General features: G+C 37.9%; 1 protein-coding gene across 1 annotated transcript; it reads right to left on the bottom strand.

Moving 5' to 3' along the window:
- Window positions 1-651: 651 nt before the first annotated feature.
- LOC108487010 (selenium-binding protein 1-like) lies at window positions 652-3,933 on the bottom strand. Its single transcript, XM_017791203.2, has 7 exons — window positions 3,436-3,933; window positions 2,485-2,680; window positions 2,138-2,365; window positions 1,831-2,062; window positions 1,645-1,752; window positions 1,284-1,556; window positions 652-1,210 (listed from the first exon to the last, which is right to left on the bottom strand). The coding sequence occupies exons 1-7, from the start codon at window positions 3,545-3,547 to the stop codon at window positions 929-931; spliced, it is 1,431 nt and encodes a 476-aa protein (XP_017646692.1). The 5' UTR covers window positions 3,548-3,933; the 3' UTR covers window positions 652-928.
- Between the last annotated feature and the right edge of the window lie 16,548 nt (window positions 3,934-20,481).

The raw sequence follows: 20,481 nt of genomic DNA on the forward strand, positions 1-20,481 counted from the left end.
GAGAACTTTAAGACTCATCCTTATAGGAGTTGGGGAAGGGGGCTTGGCCCTCCAAAAATTTAAAAAATTATAATTAAATCCTTTAAAAATTTTGAAAATTTTAATTAAACATTTAAAGTTTTTATATTTTTCATTAAGCTTCCTAAAAGTTCTTAAAAAGTTTAAATTACATTCCCAATTTTTTTTAAAAGAATTAATTAGGCTTCCAAAAATTAATGTCAAGATCAGCCCAATATTTGTTGTAAACTATGCATGAGTTCTTATTCTATATTTATTATGGCTTATGTCTCTTCATATGCATATCCTATATAGATTTATTTTGGCCATGTGTCCGATCATGCTTTGTAATGAAAAATTCCGATTATAAATATTTAGATATATCTTTTGTAATTGTACTTGTGATGTTATGTGTAGCTTCCCAAAAAAGAATACATATATTTTCAATATTTAAGTTAAAAGAATTTGAATAATTTCCCTTTAACAAGCATAGTAAATATGATTGGAGTCCACAATTTAAATCACTTTAATCATTAATGGAGATGCTCATTCAGTATTGAGTCAGGTGAAGGTCTGGTTTTGGTTCCTTAAACATAGCTTTGTCTTTATAGTTTGGGGCGATGGGAATTTCTGACTGGATATAGTCGGTTCATGTTCCTAGATACAATGTTTGCTTCAATTCACCATCAGGCCAACTGTACACAAACATATTCCGAATAACATACGACTTCCATGCAGTAATCAATGCAATTTGGACCCTTCATTCACTTATTTCAATTTTTCATGACAGCAAATTGAGCTGCTGATATACAATTGATGAACATATGCAGTATATCATTCAAGATCAATCCCCTGCCTTGACATGTTTTCAGAGAAACTGCATTTATTGATTGTCTTACTACTACGTTAGAAGGGACTGGATTTGCATGCTTTAAATCCAAATGTCGGAAGTGCAGTCACCACCTGGATATCTCATCTCATGTGCGAGGGAGGGACCATCTGGTTCTGCTCCGAAGTCCACGAAAAAGTTGGGGTTTATCTTAAGTCCTCCTTTCTCGGTGTCAACATCGATCTGCAACATGTGGGAACCCTTCTCCATGAGTTCAGGATAGAACTGTCGATCCCATGTGCTGAACAGTGAGTTCGTTACATATAGGCGTTTCCCATCTAAGCTCAACTGGATCATCTGCGGTCCCCCTCTCAGACTACGTCCCTGTAAAACCAGAAAACATGGTTATCAATTGTTTCCAAAACAATGGGATTTTTGCAGTGAATATCAGAAAGACCTGAATCTCAGGAACATTGGACTGCCATGTGTGGCCATCTTCAGTAACAGCCACTATAGGGCTTCTCTTTTGAACCAGTCCACCAACCCACACTTGACCAGCCAAGACCGGATTCTTAGGGTCCTCGATATTATATTGCCGGACATCCCCATGAAGCCAGTTGACGAAATACAAAAACCGATCATCAAGAGAGATTAGAAAGTCTGTTATTAGCCCAGGCATTTCAGGAAGAATCCAGTTTTGTACCTTCAATGGTTGCACTGAGATAGCCACCTGCAGAAGGTGATCATCATGTTATTAGGATTGTGGAATACAATGACTTACAAAAAAATTACTGAACCAGCAAATTAAGCTATACAACCTCGTGATTCCATGAACCATCTTGGGTTTTGAAAAACCGGACCATGTTACTTGACAAGGCACACCCCACATACCCTGTATCTTTGGAGGGATCATGTAGGAATCTTATCTGCATAGAAACGGAAAGATCATGTATGAAAACAAAGATGCTAACGTGTTTCGATGTTATTAATATGTAATCAATCACCTCTAAGGGTATAAGACCAGTGTTTCCAAGATCCATTGTTTGCTTCAATTCGCCATCAGGCCAACTGTACACAAACAAATGTCTACCGTATAGACCATCTGCTACATGCTGAAGGTTGAAACCTTTGGTGAAGGCTGCAGGAGCACCCCAAGATGAGCTGATCATTGTTTTATGTCGAGGTTGGTACCAAAAGTCATAGCCGAAGGAAGGACTATGCCCTGGTTTCTCCCACCTGAAGAAATACCATAGTAGCAGCTAAGAGAACAGTTCAATCACAAACGATTTCTTTTTAGTGTTATTTCTTTACCTTCCCTTTACGTTAAACTGGGAATCAAGGAGAAGAAATCCATTTCCTTTAGCATTTCCATCTTTGTCTCCGAGACATGACACCATTACATCACCGGAGGCAAGGCAGTGGGAGGTGTGCGGATATGCCAGGCCTGTCTTCTTAACAATATCGTCAGGCTGAACCACTTTATGCAATGAGGGAGCCTTGGGATTTGTCTTTGTGTCAACCACATAGATACGGCCGGATCTGAAAACAGTAATACAATTATTAGAGCAGTTCTTTACTCACAATAGTGCTATTTGTTACAGGAAAAAGGGAATGGAAAAAAAATAAAGCATAAAAGTAAAAAACACATGGTCCCTTACACCAGTGAAGGCAGGATCAGGAAACGCCGATCAGCTGACGGATCACCATGGCAGGAGCTGCAAGCGTTCCATCCAGAGTGATGGAGTTCGTCACCGATATACGGCACAGGTAGCCTGTGTATAACTTTAGAATATGTAGGCGAGTTCGGATCTACATCGACTGTGGCAAGGAAATCAGGCTTCTCTCTTCCAGTTCCTGCACATATACATAACCATATTTTGAAACTCAATTCTTTTTACAACTTCAAAACTAAGAAAACTATTTCAAACCACAGATATGAATTGCATAAACCAGAAACTGATAAAATCATTTGCGATGAATGACAGAAACAAAGTAGGTCTATGTTATCCAGGCTTTCATTTTCCCAAAAATGGCCATCTACGAGGTTTATGTTGCAACACTAACCCAAATCCGAATCACATACAAGCAAGTTGATAGTATATTTAGCGATAACAAATAACCAGCTCCTTGTGATTGAATTTTCTCGAGGAAAATGAGAGCTAGGAATTTTGGTAGCAGTCAATTATATTCCAATTTCCATCAATTTACTTTGTTTTTTTTATACAATAAAATCTCAAAACTTATACTTCACACACCCATTTAAACTACCACACAGGTCTAAATCCTATACTTATAATTGCATAAGCATCCATTACCACTTAGCTTTAAAATAAGCATTAAAAAATTTGTAAAAGATAAATAAAGAAAAGCATAAACTATCCCAACTACATATATGAAAGCAGTTTTCAAAGTGTTCGCTATGATAAGTGCATTAAAAACAAACTTAAGAAAAAGAAAAGCTCTAGCTCCCAACTACATATATAAAAGCAAAAATTTCTTTAAATCAATTATAAAATCAAGCAATAACTCAAACAACCCAGAAAAACTGCAACCAACCCATTTATAAACAATCATATATAACCAACACAAAGAAAAGGAAGAAGAAGTACCAGTATAAACACAAGTAACATAAATAAGAACTTCTCTAGGACCAGACATGGCTTCCAATGGAGTATCATATCCTGGTCCTGCAAGCTTGCAACACCCATTTCCTTCAACCATGGCGTAAAATCTCTCTTTATTTCTTTCTTGCTTTCTTGCAATTCCGGATTCACTCTATAAAAGAAATGGGAAAATCTCTGTTAATTATTTATGGTGACAAAAACAACTGGTAATGTAATGCCGAAAATCACTTCCGTAAGAACGAGCGGGTTTTCTCACAAAAATTTGTCTGAATATAGACCTCGTTTTGTCTCCATACAACGTGTCTACGTTCAATGTATCGAGATTCCCGACTTTGCATGATCCTTTGTCGGGATTCAATCTCTCATCTCACGGTCGATGCTTTGACACGTATTCTACGGTTTTATAAGTTACGGCAGACGTGTTCCTGCTGTGGAATCTTTTATCGGATAAAATAGCGGGAGCCTATTGGTAACGTTGCAAATGTTAGGTTGACTTTTGTCCGCTGATTTTGATTTTCTAATTGATTTGAATCTTCTCTTTCAAATAAAATAATGTAAGAGATGAACTGTTCCAGCCGTAACCTTCTTTATTTTAAATTATTTGAGATGTCGGATTTCCCTAGAAAACGTCCTTATCTATAATCCATTTCTTTCTTTCACTTTTGTCTTACCTTCCAGTTTTTTATATGATCATCTTTTATTTTATTTATATTTGTAATGTTGTTTTTATATTTTAATTTATATTTCTTTCAATTGCTTTAGGAGTAAGAGATAGGTCATAAATTATTAGGGAGAGGGAAATGAATTTTTATGGTTATATTAACATGTATATTCATAAAAATTTAAAGGGTTAAATAGTAAATTTATTATTTTTTAGGTCAAGGTCATTGAGTTTCTCCTTTTGCCTTCACCTTTACCTAATTCAAATGATGATGGCCTGAGAATCACCTTCAATTATGGAGTGTCTAAACCCCGACTCAGGAGCTAACTTCAAGGATCGAAGACATGCAACATCCTCAACACAAAAGAGATCTTACATGTTTCCAATCGGGGACATGGCAGCAATAAGAACCTTCCCTATTTCATTTCGAGCAATTATTTCGATGGAATCAGTCCTTAACCGTTGAAAAATACATCCTACGTGGTGATTCTTAAGTTAGGATGAGATTGAGGGGAGATTCTTGGCTAGGAGTAATAATTGAGATAGTGGGGTATGCATATTAGCTTCATGGTAGTTAGATGATTAATCGATCATCACTTTAACTACTTGCATAGTCTACACAAGGAAGATGATAGATAACTAGGTCACTTTTATGTTAAGTTAGGTTAGTTACTTTTGATAATTTTTTAATTGGCCTGCATTAATATTCCTTAATTTGAATAAACCAGTAATTTCCTCGTGAGTAAGTTAATTGACTAGTGCATTCCCTTATCAATCCCTATGGAAGAACGATTTGTGGAGTACTTGCTTTAGTGTTCCATTGTAAAGACTATACTACAATTTGACACTGCCATGCCTGCGGTAATGCTGTGCTTATACTATGGATGTTATTTGTGTGTTTTTTAGTAAGCATAAATGTGCGATCACTCTGATACTTAGGAAAGTTTCTTTATTATGTCTCCTCAGCATCGTGGGTAAGCCCAAATACCTCATTGGGTTTGAAGTAATTTAAATCCCCATAATGTTACCAATATGTACATGAACCAAATGAGACACATTTGCACTGTAAAAAAAAATCAAAGAATTATTAAAATTCATACTTTAGCTAGAGCAAGCTTCACATTCTTGTATAATTGTCTTTATAAATGTTGCCACTTGCCATTGTAGCTTTACCAAATATAATAATATTTTCAATGAAAAGCAAATGTGTATGCTAGCTCGATAATTCAACTTGAAATCACCAAGAGGAGGTGAATTGACCTCTTAAAGATTTGTGGTTGCTAAGAAAAAAGATAAAGTCAAAGAACACTTCGATTTATAGTGGTTTTGCCCCAATTGCCTACTCCACTATTGTAATGTACCAAACTCGACTCGATAAACCGGATCCGAATCTTAGGCGTTACCTATCTTATACAATTAAAATTTAGTTTTACTTATACAAATTTCAATCAAATACAACTGATCAACTTTAAAATATATTTAAATAAATGCAGAAGTATAAACTATGAAGAAATCTTACTAACAAACATCGAGAATTTTGTTACAACTGCGATCAAATTGAGGCCTTGGCTTAATATAGCTATCCCACGAAAAGGTTTATATATATAAATATCAACACAGACTCGATCCCACCATCAAGCTCGTTCTATGTGCATAATAGCCCAATATGCCACTTCTTCGGCATAGCCCTGGCGTCGTCCCTCCAAGAAAAGACCCTTAAAACCTACCTGAAACATAACACATAGATATAAGTTCAACGAAACTCAATGAGGCATACCATTTACTTGAATCATACTTGCACGCTATAATACCCCATACCCGTACCTAAAACCGGGATAGGATACGAGGCATTACCGAAATTTTCAAAATAATTTCAATTAATTTATATTATTTAGTATTCATGTTTCATGTTTCATGTAACATCCTTTTCATATATTCAATTCAAAATATCATATAAAATATGATATAATACTTAAATTGTTATATTTACACGCTCATTCAGGGTATCCGAACCTACCTGACTAAATTGCAGAAATACCAAGATTTAGGGGCATATTGGTAATTTACCATTTTTCCAAATTTCACCAAATCTTAAATTGATAATTTCATTCAATTTATTAATTTAGATAATAAAACAATTTATTCCCTTCAATTTAGTCATTTTTGACATTTTTACAAAATTACCCCCTAAAGTTTTACTTTTATTCAATTTAGTCCATGAGCTTAAAACATGCAAATTAGCCATACTAACTGAATATTCATATATATTTTTCCTCCTCCTCCTCTCCATTCCACATCCTTAATGTATATAACATTCTTGTAAGTACGATTTCACAATTTACTTATTAATGCTCATATCAAGCTGTTCACACGAGTCATAGTCACTCAATTATTTATAATTCGAGCTACAGAGCTCAAAATTAAGATCCGTAAATTTTACCTGAAACTAGACTCACATATAATTCCACCATAAAATTTTCAGAATTTTTGGTTTAGCCAATTAGTACAGTTTATTCATTTAAGTTTCCCTTGTTTCACTATCCACAGTTCTGACCTCTCTTCACTAAAAATTAATTATATCACAGTACAAAACTCGGATAATGTTCCCATTGATTTCTATTGAAAATAGACTCATTAATAATTCTAAGCATATAAATTTGAGACTCTAATTAATTTTCTCCAATTTTTAGTGATTTTCCAAAGTCAAAACAGGAGAACCCGAATTCATTCTAACCTTGTCTCACAAAATTCATTATATCTCATAATTTACAAATCCATTGCTTACACCGTTTCTTCTATGAAAAACTAGACTCAATAAGCTTTAATTTAATATTTTATTCATCTTCTAATTAAATTTCTAAAATTTATGGTGATTTTTAAAATTTAGTCTACTGCTGCTGTCCAATATTGTTTTAGTTCAAGATGTTTATTACCATTTTTCCTCTAAATTTCACAGGTCATACAATTCAGTCCTTGCTCAATTAGCCCATCTATTAAGCTAATTTTTCTCAATTAACATTTTATTCCATCATTCTAAACTATTACACAACCGTTGAAAATCAGAATTTTAACACTAAACCTTAATTCACAACTTTTTCACAATTAGGTCCTAAAATCAATTTCTATTGAAATTACTTGATAAAATCATCAAACAACAAAATCAAAGCTTCAAATTCATTTTATTTCATCATAAAAAGCTAACACTTATCAATGATAGCTTTTAATTTTGTTCATAAAATCAAAAACTAATGAATTAAACACTTGGACCTAATTGTAAAAGTCACAAAAACATAAAAATCTCAAAGAAAAGGGCAAGAATTGAACTCACATATGTCAAAGTATGAAAAACCAGCAGCTTTCAGACCTCCCATGGCGTTTTTGCTGAAGCAAAATGATGATATCTCTAGATTTTTCAAATTTGTCTTGTTTTATATGTTTAATTTGTAAAATTTCCCATTTTGCCCTTGTTTCTCCTTGTCTTTTTTGCTGATTTTCTTGCCCAACCGTCCAGCCCATACAATTTGGGTCCAATTTCCTTTTAAATCCCTCCTTTTTAATCACTTAAACTATTTAATCACAATTTAATAAATTTCGCACTATTTTCAATTTAGTCCTTTTAATTAATTGACTAACCAAACGTTAAAATTTTCTAACTAAACTTTAATACTAACTTAATAACACTCCATAAATATTTATAAAATATTTATGGCTCGGTTTATAAATCGAGGTCTCGATACCTCGCTTTCAACTAAATTTACCTAATTAATTCTTTTAAAATCGCAAAATTCACTAATTAAAAATAATTCTTTTAAGTTCGCGCTTGGCCTATAATTATTATTTGTTAAAATTTCTAAACTTACTCATTGGATTTAGTGATCTCGAATCACTGTTTCCGACACCACTGAAAAATTTGGCTGTTACACACGCCGCATTTAATGTTTCAAAAATCATCTTGCTACTCTTATTCTTCTTCGAGTCTCTAACAAAAGCTCCCCCATTTCTTTTTCTTTATTCACATTCGTTACCATACCTTACTCTGAAACCATTCCTTTCTCTTAATGTCTTTGAGACTTTACCTACATTATCCGTTCACTAGGCCATAACTTCCTCAAACTTCAGGAAAAGATCCATACAAAGATGATCGATACATCCTTTCGAGTGCATCATGTTTACGTACATTTCCAGAATACATTCTTATTACTTTGCTATATCTCTTAAAATTTCCATTTTTACACCAATATTAATCATATTGTGTACCTTACCATAATTCCCATAGATATGTTTTGTACTTATTGATATCAATTTTTGCCTTTAAATTTAATGCGAAATACATTTATCACTCAATATAGAGTCCACCACAAAAAGTGTCCTTCATGATTTATTCTTGGGACCCTTCTTAGAACACATCATAGGAGTAGCCCATCTGGTATGTGTCGTGTGACACCCCTAAAGTGACCCTAGTCGGAAAGTGGTTTCGGGACCACAAAACCGAGTCATAAAATAATTATTAACCATTATATTTGATGCTTATTATATGTATATAGGCATGTGTGAAAATTTCATGTTTGAATTTTGTTAATTGTAAGTGAATTTTGCTAAATAGGATTTGTGTGAGAAAAATTAGAAATGTGCTAGGCAAATGTTAAAGTGGCCTATTGATGCATCTTGGAAAAATGTTGTCCTTGCATGTCAAAATACCCAAAAGAGGGACTAGTGGTCGGCCATGCTATGGGTTAAAATGTATTTTAGACATTTTATGTTAGTGTTTTATGTTAGAATTAATAAAATAAAGAACATGGGTGATAAAATAATAGTGGTTAGTAGGGAGAAACAAAAAATGAGCTAGGTTGCTCCTCCATTGCCGTGAATTGAAGGAAGAAGAAGAGGGGAAGTTCGGCCAAGGTGATTCTTGAAATTAAGGTATGTTCAATTCTGTTTTTGGAGGTTTACACATCCTTTGGAGGGTTAGCCTACTTCTATTTATCTCATGGATGAAATTGGAGTTGTTGGAGAGTTAGGATTCAGCTAAGAGGCTTCAAAATTTTAGTTGATGCCTTGATACTACTAGCATGTTAGCTATATGGATGTGTTAAGTTACTTGAAATGTTAGATAAATTTGAACTCCCTACCAAATTCTTTAGGCAACCCATGTTAGAAATTTCGGTATTGAGATGTCTAGATCTTTCGGCCATTGTAGCTATGGAGGAATAAAGTTTTTGTTTCTTGATAAATTGGGTGAATCTAGTTGTATGAGTGCTTGAACAAACTATGATTAAATGGATGCATAGATTCAAAGTGGGAAGAAATGGGCTATTATATTTGATGCTAATGCCGAATATGAAGATGATGAACTTGAATAAATAATATTCAGCTAGCATGATAAGTTATGAAATATTAAGTAGATGATATAATTGATTGATGAAGTGGCTAATATGGATTTCTAATGAAATTTTGTCAAGGCCGAATGTATCATGAAGTAAATAAAAAAAAATGCTAAATGTGCATTATGTGCTTATGTGTGTATTCGGCCATGGAAGTTTGACATGAAACTTTGATAGGTTTGAGAGATGAATGACCGAATGAGCTAGAGGTTATGTATGGATGAATTTTATGCACATGTGTGTGTGTGGCATTAGTAGCTAATAGCATTCGCCAAGGACTATATGGGCTTGCTAATTCGGTTTAAGTGAAGAAACTATGATAGAGAAATATGACTAAATTGTGGACTTTGACAATTTAAATGATGCATTTGACTTGTGTGGACAATATGTGTGTTTCTATATGAAGTTAGATGGTGTTGATGAAATTCGGTAATGCATGATGTTTAAATAGTATTAAGCAAGGTCATTGTACTTGAATTGTATGACATACATGTATTGAATGGAATTGCCCAAGTGAAAAATAATTAAATGAATTTATTTGTGTAAATTAAGCTCAAGAGCAAAGGGGATCTAAATCCGATAAAGGGAAGGAGAAAGTGAACGAATAGCCGTGGACATCTAATCGTCGACCACTTCGAGGTAAGTTTTAAGTGATTAAATGTTGAGTAAATTCAACTATAATAGGATATAATGAGTTGATTTAATAAGATATGATGTGGCCATGATATGTCTTAAACTCAAATGGTAAGTTCCTAAGTGTTTGGACTTGAAATTTAAGAGCAAATTGTAATAATTTGCTCAAGACAGCAGCAGTAACGTGATTTTAGAAAATCACTATAAATGTTTGGTGTGGAATTATAGGCTGAACAAAATATGAAATCAAAGCTTAATTAGTCTAGTTTCTTATAAAAGAGACCGTAAGCAAAGAAATTTCCTATAAAGAGATATTTAAAGTTGTGTGAGACGGTGTCGAATGACCCCGAAATCCCTGTTTGGTTTTAAGAAAACCATTATAATTTGTACAAAAATGGTTACAAGATAAAATTTATATGCTTAGACTCCTTAATGAGTCTAGTTTCAAATGAAATCAAATAGAACACACTTCGAATTCTGTACAATGAGAATTTTGATTCGTAGTGAAGACTGGTCAGGATAGTCAAACAGTGAAACAGGGGAAACTTTAAGAAAAAGCTGGTATTGATTGGCCACACCTAAAATTCTGAAAATTTTATGGATGAAATATACATGAGTTTACATTCGGAGAAAATTAACGGCAATTGATTTTGAGTTTTGTAGCTCCAGTTATAAACAATTTAGTGACTGTTGCTCAGGAAAAACTGCTTGTAGTGAATTGGTGATTTTGTTGTAAACTTTGATGAAATTATTTGAGTTGCTTATGAGCTATTGCTGAAATTGATGTACAAGAAAAATATGAAATATGTATGAGATGTATATATGTGATACGGCCTAATGGCCAATGTGATGAATGTGAAAGTGTAAATATATGTGATAAGGCCTAATGGCCGATGTGATGAATGTGAAAGTGTGTATATATGTGATAAGGCCTAATGGCCGATGTGATGAATGTGAAAGTGTGTATATATGTGATAAGGCCTAATGGCCGACGTGATGAATGTGAAAGTGTGTATATATGTGATAAGGCCTAATGGCCGACGTGATGAATGTGAAAGTGTGTATATATGTGATAAGGCCTAATGGCCGATGTGAAGAATGTGAATGGACGATGTGATGAATGTGAAGGTGTATATATGTGATAGGGCCGAATGGCCAATGTGATGAATGTGAAAGTGTATAAATGTGATAAGTCCCGAAGGGCATTTGTGTCAGTATTATATCCGGGTTAAAACCCCGTAGGCTTTATGCGAGAATATTATCCTGATTAATGTCCGTAGGCTTCGTGCTCGTACTATATCCGAGCTTTAAAGACCCGACGGCTAAATGCTAGGATTCAAGTAAGACTTTGATATTGAGTATCTGCATTAAGTTACCATCACATAAGTATTATGTACTTAAGATGTTCAGTACGATCACTTACTCATCGGTGGAGTGATTTCGAGGTGAATTATCGAGATCAAAGAGGTAAGGATTATGATTTGTAAGCTTAAGTATGGATGTGATTATAAACAAGTGGAAAGGATTATTGAAAGTCGATAATCGATGAAGCATGTGCTTTGGAAATATTTGACCATCTAGGTCATTGTTATTCAAAGTATATATGTGGCAGCCAAGTGTTGCGCTTAATGACATTATAGATCGAGATGAAGCTCTAGATTAACTTCATCGAACAGTTGAAATGAATGACCAATGATAGTGATTGAGAACACTTTGTTTTGCTTAAAACTTACTAAGCATAAATTGCTTACTCCGCTTTCTTTGTTCTTTGTTTTATAGATTTTGCTCGTTAGCTATCGGATTCGGGATCATCGAAGTCAAGTCATCCACACTATCAAAGCCCCCTATTTTGGTACAATTTTGGTTGAACTTTGAAATGGCATGTATAGGACTACCCTTTTGTTGTAGGTCATGTACCTTTTGGTTTGTGTAAACTTGGATAGCCATGCGAAAATGGCTCATATACGTTTTTAGCATAGTACTATAATCGTTTGTATGTTGATCATTATGAGATATGATATTGTTTTGAAATGGTTAGCCATTGGAATGGTTAATCATGATCACTCTTTGTGCTATGTATGCAAAAAGGGCCAATTGAATCATGAAATCATGAAATAGGTAAAGCCTACCTTAAAGGCGATCTTGACAGCAAGAGTGATGTGGATGTGAAAAATCACTAAAAATAGTAGGAATGGTATTAAATAGTGAATAAATTATGTAAATGAGCCTTGATGAATCTACTTTCATATGGAAGAAACGAAACGGTCATATGAGTTGTATGTTAAGAGATATTTAGGTTTTTGTGAAACAGGGCCAGAACGGTTTCTGGAATCCCTGTTCCGAATTTGGAAATTCATTGTAAATTAACCAGAGATAATTAGGAGTCAATCCATATATGTATAGATTCCTCTTTGAGTCTAGTTTCTATAGAAACAAACGGCATCAGAATTTAAGCCCTGTACATGGAGATATCCCATTCGTAATGCATGAAGGTCAGTGTAGTCGAACCCTGGAATAGGGGAGACTTTAACTAATAAACTGTACTTGTAACATCCTGATTTTCGGGTTTATTCGCGATTTTCAATATTTTGTAAAGATTTTTAAAATTCTGTATTTGGATGTGGAATTAGTATTTTGAGTAGGTAAATGGGCTTATAGAAGGCCCATGAGTTGGCCAAAACCCAGTTGAATTTTTGGAATTTTAGACTTAGGAGTTAGGGGTTCTGGCTAAGTGGCCTTAAATGGAGTGATGGGTAAATTGCATCACAAAAGAGCCTTGGTTAAGTGGCAAGGTGACGCCACTAGGCTCCTAGAAAAGTGGCGTGTGGAGCTTTGGGAAGGCAAGGGATCGATTTCTGTGTTGGCAAATAGATGCATTTATTTTTTTAGTGCAGGAGGGTAAGTGTTGGAGTTCGTGGATTCTCGCTAAAGGAGAGTTGGATCAGTTTAAATGCTTGGATTAAGGAGGGATAAGGGAGAGATTTAAGGATTTGGATGAGGCTAGGAGTTGGTCAATTATGGGAATTGAAGAGGGAAAAATCGGGGGGCTATGTTGTTAGTATTTCGCACTTAGGGTATTGAGTGGTGCCGCTTTTCTTCGCTTTAACACCTTAGGGTTGTTTTTCCTCTTTTTTCCTCTCTAGCCAAACTACCACCTCCCTATTCCTCTTCTTCTATTTTTTCTTTCTTCTTCTTCAAAACTATTCATCATACCTGCTATTCATCAATACTTTTGTGAATCCATAAAAGCCAAATCCCGTGATCATTGCTTGTGCCGATTTCTTCAAAGCCGTGTTCTCCTATGTTCTTTTGTTTTTATTAATTTGCAATTATCTTTTCTTAATCCTAGATCTCTGACCGCAATTCTACTTCAAGGTTGTAGCCCCACATTATCATCTTCTTCATCACACAAAAGCCGAAAAACCATAGATTTGGGGGCTTATAGCGAAACTTCAAGACTTTGGGGAATCGAGTTCTACCGTCGCTTGATAGATAAATCTACACTAGATTGCGTGGAAATCAAGTGGGAGTAAGGTAAGTACATATCATCTCGATCTGTTCTTATTTTGCAAAGTTAAGAAAAGTCAAGTCCCTAAAATTAGGGAGGTCACGATTTGGGCATTGGCTCTAAGAGTCTTTAATCGATGTTTTCTTTCGGTGACTAGAGTCTTCTTAAGCGTTGAATCTAAGGCGTGGTTCATTGGAGCAATCGGATTCGAGCTAACTATCGATTTTGGCAAAAGGTAAGGTTTCAAAGGTTTTAGGGATATGGTTCGATCATGGATAAGTAAGTTTTGGGGTTTAGTGATTATGGTTTGTAAATAAGAACTGTGCTAATAAATTGTAGGACATCGAAGGGATCTCGTAAGCGTCGTCATGAATCGTGTGTGTACCAACACCCTTTCTTAGTTCAATTCGGAAAAAGTTTAAATGCCAAATTCCGCATTTCATGGTCATGTAAGTATGTGAATGCTCTCAAGTCATAGAGGAATTGTTAGATCTGCACCGCAAGGTGGTAAGCATGTTCGCGTGATGTTTTAGCATATTTCAAAAAAGGGCTCGATGGGCCAAAATCGGGCCCAATGGGCTTACGGACCAATATGGGTAAGAGATGGGCTAATTAGCTCGTTAGGTAGATGGTGGAATCAAATTGCATAAAACCGATAAAATTATCAATTAGCTTGTGCAAGAGCGAGATCACTTAAATTACCCTAAAGAGCAAAATTATCGAAATTACCCTAAAGAGTAAAATTACCGATATACCCTAGGGTTTTAAATTGGTGAATCGCTTGATTGATTACTACCGTATTTTGCATGATATACATTTATTAATATCTGCTGCATGGGATTGGGGTATTAATGGAGGAAGTATCGAAAGTGGTTCATCCACGATCGGAGGCTTTGCCTCAACCGATCGAATTTGAGTGCCGCTGTCGCAACTGTGGTGTGTGTAGGGTGGGTGGGTTGAGATATTCCCCACATGGTGTGTAGGGCTGGTACGGGCAACAGAATGTTGGTGGGTTGAGTAGTCTCCCGGATGGGCTTGCATTCATTGTTTCATTGATACTCATGTTATCGAATCGGGCCTATGGGCCACACTGTTATGTAAAAGGGCTAAGGCCTTGCTATCAGATTCAAAAGGGCTTCGCCATCGTGTATCGTTATCCGAGTAGGGCTTAGGCCCAATGGGCTCGAGCTGAATTGGGCTTTGATGGGTTTCAGATACACCGAGTTTTCCAAACTCACCCCTTCCTCTTCCCTCCTTGCAGTGAGCCCTAGTTGGTGGACTTGGAGTCAAGGGATTCAGAGTGGCCATGAAGATGGATTGCCAATTTTAAATAAGTTTAGCATTTAATTTGGATTATTTTATTTTTATTATGTTTAAAGTTGTAATAAGGCCGCTCTTTTTAATTATTTTTATTTTGGGGATTATTAAACTGGTTAGCACTAGGGTTCGCTTTTATAAAAACTACTTGATTTTTAAAAGATCACGATGACGCCGCAAAGTTTCCATAAAGTAAATGTTTTTCCAAGGAAATAAATATTTTAAACAAACGCTTTCAACTTAAACATTTTCTTAAGACGGACATAATCAAACGATTTTCTCAAAATTATATGAGATGTTAGAGTGTGGCAATGGTGGTGTGCATGTCTAGGATTGGATCCGGAAAAGCTTGGTACTTAAGCAAATCGACGGACTCACCTCCTCTTTTTCCCGGTTTCCTACCGGTGCATGCCTTCTATTCACTTTAACCTACCTTTAAAAGTGTCTTTTACAACACCAACTCGCTTTTTCCAAACTAAGTAATACGGAATGTTTTGAACGCATCAATGTGGCGATCGATCCGGCCATAACGTCCGTGCCGGGTTTGGGGTGTTACATTTAGTGGTATCGAGCCTCGTTGCAATAACTCTACTGTGGATCGGTCCAAAATCTTTTCAAAAACTTGGGCCTAAGAAGGGTATTTTTAGAAATGGTAAGTTTTTCAAGATGTTCAAGTTTTTTTCTATTTGTTAAACGGGTTAAATCAATCATTTTAAAATAAAAGTGTTTTCAAATAAAATCTTTTATTTTCTAAACAAAAACATGGTATTTGAAATTTTAAATAGATCGATAAATGAGTGGCACATCAATCCTCGCACCAATTTCGTAAGTATCTTTCGCTTTATATTTATACTGTCTTCTGCATCAGAAATAATATCGTAGATAGTATTGAGCCTTAGAGATAGAGCTATTGATGATGTAGTATTAGGACTACAAGATCGGAACCATAGCTAAATTATGATTGCGCCGAAATAACTTTAAAACTTTATCTGCTCATAAGACATTCGGTATTAAACAAAGGAAACCAAGAAACTAATGTCATAAAATTCGTGAATCGATAAATCGTTATGAGTACAAGGGCTACTCGAGGAAGAGGCCGTGGTCGAGGCCGAGGTAGCACTCAAGTCGGATCGGCGTCATCTCGAACACGTGCCACCGGGCGGGTACGCCCACCACCGATTAATGAAAATGGGCCGTATGACCGGCCGTAGGGGATGACGCTTTGTCTCGTGCCATGTTGAGGGTTTTGGAAAGGGTGGTTGAGCTAACGCCGGGCCCATGAATAGGGTTCCATTTCGAACGACTTCGCCAACTGAGCCGAGATTTTAGGGCGATCTGGAGTGGCCCCAAATGTGGTCGAGTATCGTTGGAAGCCACAGAGCGGATCATGGACGACCGGACCGCTCAGAGAGCGAAGTTGAAAGGGCGATGTCGTTGTCATGGGATGAAGCGACGCTGGTGGATTACTGTGAGAGAAGGTACCCCAGCTGAGAGGGTAACATGGGAGCTGTTCAAACAGACCTTTAAGGCGAAATATGTTGGAGCTAGCTATGTAGATGCACGCAGAAAGGAGTTCCTGAATCTGACTCAGGGAAATAAGACCATTGCTGAATATGAGGCGGAGTTTCTACGATTGAGTCGGTATGCTAATGGCATCGTTTCCACTGAATATGAGCGCAGCGTACGCTTTGAGGATGGCCTTAGAGATGAGTTAAGGGTGCTCATAGCTCCAGAGGGAGCGAGATTTCACAGACCGGTAGAGAAGGCTAAGATAGCCGAGGAAGTGAAGCAAATCGAACGGAGGAATCGTGATAAGGACCGAAATCGGTTCAGAGGGATGCTTTGGACCACGGTGTCAGAATCGAAATGTTAAGAGAGCTAGGATGGGGAACCGGTTCGAGCGATTCCGGTGAACACAGATAGACCGCAAGCTTGTGGAGATTGCGCGTAATGCATCAAGGAGAGTGCCGGAAGCGCTCGGGCTTGTTTTCGCTGTGGGTCTAAGGAGCATAGGATTAAGGATTGTCCTAGGAGGCCACTCCACTCAAGTGGTCGAACAAGGGCCGAGCGACCGGCTCAACTCAGAGGATGGACCACCGCGCCAAGAGGTCGTGGACAAGGTCGCGGAGGTAATGGCCGTGGACGTGGGGCACCCGGCAGGGGTATTGGTAACGCGGATGCTCGTCAGCCAGCTTTGGTGTATGCTGCTCGTCGCCGCGAGGAGGGTGACGCACCTGATGTCATAACTGCTACGTTTTTTATCTATGGTGTACCTTATACTGCTCTGATTGATGTGGGATCAACCCATTCGTATGTGGCATATAACATTTCGGGCATCGGGCGGCACTTCGAGGAGACCGTATGTGGGTGTCTGTGATAAGTCCTTTAGGTCATTCGGTTAAGGTAGAGAAACTCTTCAAGGAGGTGCCTCTGGAGATTCAAGGCAAGGTTTTCTGTGGGGATTTGATGGAGTTACCGTTTGAAGAATTCGATCTGATCCTAGGGATGGATTGGTTGACCAAGCATAAGGCAACTTTGGATTGTGCAACTAAGAGGATGGTGTTAAGAATCACAATGATGAAGAGGTTATGATCATTGGAGAACGAAGGGATTACTTATCCAATGTAGTATCGGCGTTGAGGGCTGAGAAACTGATGCGCAAGGGATGCGAGGCATATCTGGCTTTGGTAAGTCAAGCTGAAACTGAGGATCTAACTGTGGAGACCATCAGAACTATTAGGGAATTCCGGGATGTTTTCCCGAAAGAGCTTCCTGGATTACCTCCCAATCGAGAAGTTGAGTTTGGAATCGATTTGTTACTGTGACAGACTCCGGTCTCTATTGCACCCTATAGGATGGCAATCAAGGAGTTGGTGGAATCAAGGCTCAAATTCAAGAGCTATTAGATAGAGGCTTCATTAGGCCTAGTGTGTCTCCTTGGGGAGCACCGGTCCTGCTTGTAAAGAAGAAGGACGGAACGATGCGCATGTGCATCGATTATCGCCATTGAACAAACCGACGATTAAGAATAAGTATCCACTACCAAGGATTGATGACCGCTCGATCAATTTAGGGAGCTTCAGATTCTCCAAAATCGATCTTCGCTCGGATACCATCACTAAGGGTAAAAGAAGGGATATTCATAAGACAAAGATTTGAACTCGATATGGACATTATGAGTTTGTGGTCATGCCGTTTGGGCTAACGAACGCACTGCAGCTTTTTATGGATCTGATGAATCGAGTATTCCAACCTTACTTGGATCGGTTTGTAGTCGTCTTTATCGATTTATATCTTGGTATACTCAAATGGAGGCGAAGCATGATGAGCATCTCCGATTGTCCGCAAGTGTTAAGGGAAAAGGAGCTCTATGCAAAATTTAGCAAGTGTGAATTCGGTTGAGGAGGTAACCTTCCTAGGACATGTGGTTTCGCCGGGGATTAAGGTGGATCTTCGTAAAATTGAAGCGATTCGAATGGAAGCCACCTAGGTCAAGATTGGAAATTCGAGTTTCCTAGGGTTGGCGTGTTACTACTGAAGGTTTGTGGAGGGTTTCTCGGTGATGGCGGCGCCTTGACAAAACTCATAAGGAAAGGAGTACCATTTGTCCGGACCGAGAAACAAAGAAAAGCTTTTGATCGCTTGAAAAAGTATTGACCAAGCGCCAGTGTTGATTCAACCGGTCCGGGAAGGACTTCACCAGATATAGCGATGCGTCGCATGTGGGGTTAGGTTGCATACGATGCAAGAGGGCAAGGTGGTCGCTATGCATCACGACGCCTTAAGGCTCATGAGGTGAATTACCCTACGCATGATTTGGAGCTAGCAATGGTGATTTTTGCGTTAAAATTTGGAGACATTACTTATATGGGGAGAAGTGCATCATATACACAGATCATAAGAGCTTAAAGTATTTGTTGACTCGTAGGAGTTGAACCTTAGGCAACGAAGGTGGGTGGAGTTGCTTAAAGACTACGACTATTCGATAGAGTACCACCCAGAAAGGCTAATGTGGTGGCGGATGCATTGAGTCAAGGGTTGTTACGGATTTGAGAGCCTTGTTCGCACGATTAAGTCTATTCGATGATGGAAGCTTGTTGGCGTAATCGCAAGTAAGGCCTACTTGGACCGAATGATTAAGGAAAAACAGCTTGAAGGACGATTCATTAGCTCTTCTGTTCCAAAGCAAGTTAAGAGTGGTGAGAACGAGGATTTTGGGTTGAACAGTGAAGGAGTTCGTGTTTTCGTGGAAGGGTTTGTATTCCAAAGGATCCCGAATTGAGGCGCTTAATTCTAAAAGAGGCTCATGGTGGACTCGTGCCATGCATCCCGGAGGGAATAAGTTATACCGAGACTTGCGAGAGGTGTCTTGGTGGCCCAGATTAAAACGAGAGGTGACCGAATTTGTTGGGAAATGTCCGACGTGCGCGAGTTAAGGTTGAGCACCAACCGCCGTCGGGATTACTACAACCAAAGAAAATTCCACTATGGAAGTGGGAAAGAGTAACAATGGACTTTGTGAGTGGGTTACCTTTGACACCCGCCAAGAAAGATTCGGTGTGGGTAGTTGTGGATAGGTTAACAAAATCGCTCATTTCATACCGTTCGCACCGACTACTCACTACAAAAGTTGGCTAAGCTATATGTGGCGGAGGTAGTGCGATCGCATGGGGTGCCAAAGTCAATAATCTCCGATCGAGACCCTAGGTTTACGCCTCGATTTTGGCGGAAGTTGCAAGAAGTGTTGGGAACACGATTGATTTTAGCACCGCTTCACCCACGCATGATGGACAATGTAAAGGGTTATTCGTGTTCGGAAGATATGTTGAGAGGTTGTATCATCGATTTTGTGGAAGTTGGAAGGACTACTTACCATTGGCGGAGTTTATGCACAATAACAATGCCTATCAAGTAAGTATTCAGATGGCACCATATGAAGCGCTTTATGGGCGAAGATGTCGACGCCGACGTGTTGGACAGAGTTGGGTGAACGACGAGTGCTTGGACCGAATTGGTGGCGTACATTGAAAGCAAGGTTGTCGATAAGGGTCGGTTAAAGGAGGCGTCCGATGAGACGTAAGTCGATGCGATTTGAAGCGCAAAGAGATTGAGTTCACTGTGGGGATATGGTTTTCTTGAAGGTATCCCTTGGAAGAAAATTTTGAGATTTGGTAAGAAGGGTAAGTCGAGCCCACGGTTTATTGGGCCTTACCGAGTTGTTAAGCGGGTTGGACCAAGGGCTTATCACCTAGAGTTGCCACCGAATCGCATCGTATCCACGACGTTTTCATGTATCCATGTTGAGGCGGTATCGATCCGACCCAACTCATATCATACCGCTTGTTGAAATTGAAGTACAACCAGATTTAACCTTCAAGAGGAACTCAGCAAATACTTGATCGTGACGCCAAGATGTTGAGAAGGAAATCAATTCCACTAGTGAAAGTACTTTGGAGAAACCATGGCAAGGAGGAAGCTACCTGGGAGACTAAGGAGGCTATGCAGCAACAATACCTTCAACTGTTCTGATA

The sequence above is a fragment of the Gossypium arboreum genome, chromosome 10 (assembly GCF_025698485.1).
Source record: "Gossypium arboreum isolate Shixiya-1 chromosome 10, ASM2569848v2, whole genome shotgun sequence".
NCBI lineage: Eukaryota > Viridiplantae > Streptophyta > Magnoliopsida > Malvales > Malvaceae > Gossypium > Gossypium arboreum.

Excerpts from the sequence above, each read along its gene's own strand:
- LOC108487010 (XM_017791203.2), bottom strand. The coding sequence starts at position 3,547 with ATGGTTGAAGGAAATGGGTGTTGCAAGCTTGCAGGACCAGGATATGAT. Across the intron at positions 1,753-1,830 it reads CTGGTCTTATACCCTTAGAG|ATAAGATTCCTACATGATCC; the intron begins GTGATTGATTAC and ends GTTTCTATGCAG. Across the intron at positions 1,557-1,644 it reads ATGGTTCATGGAATCACGAG|GTGGCTATCTCAGTGCAACC; the intron begins GTTGTATAGCTT and ends CACCTTCTGCAG.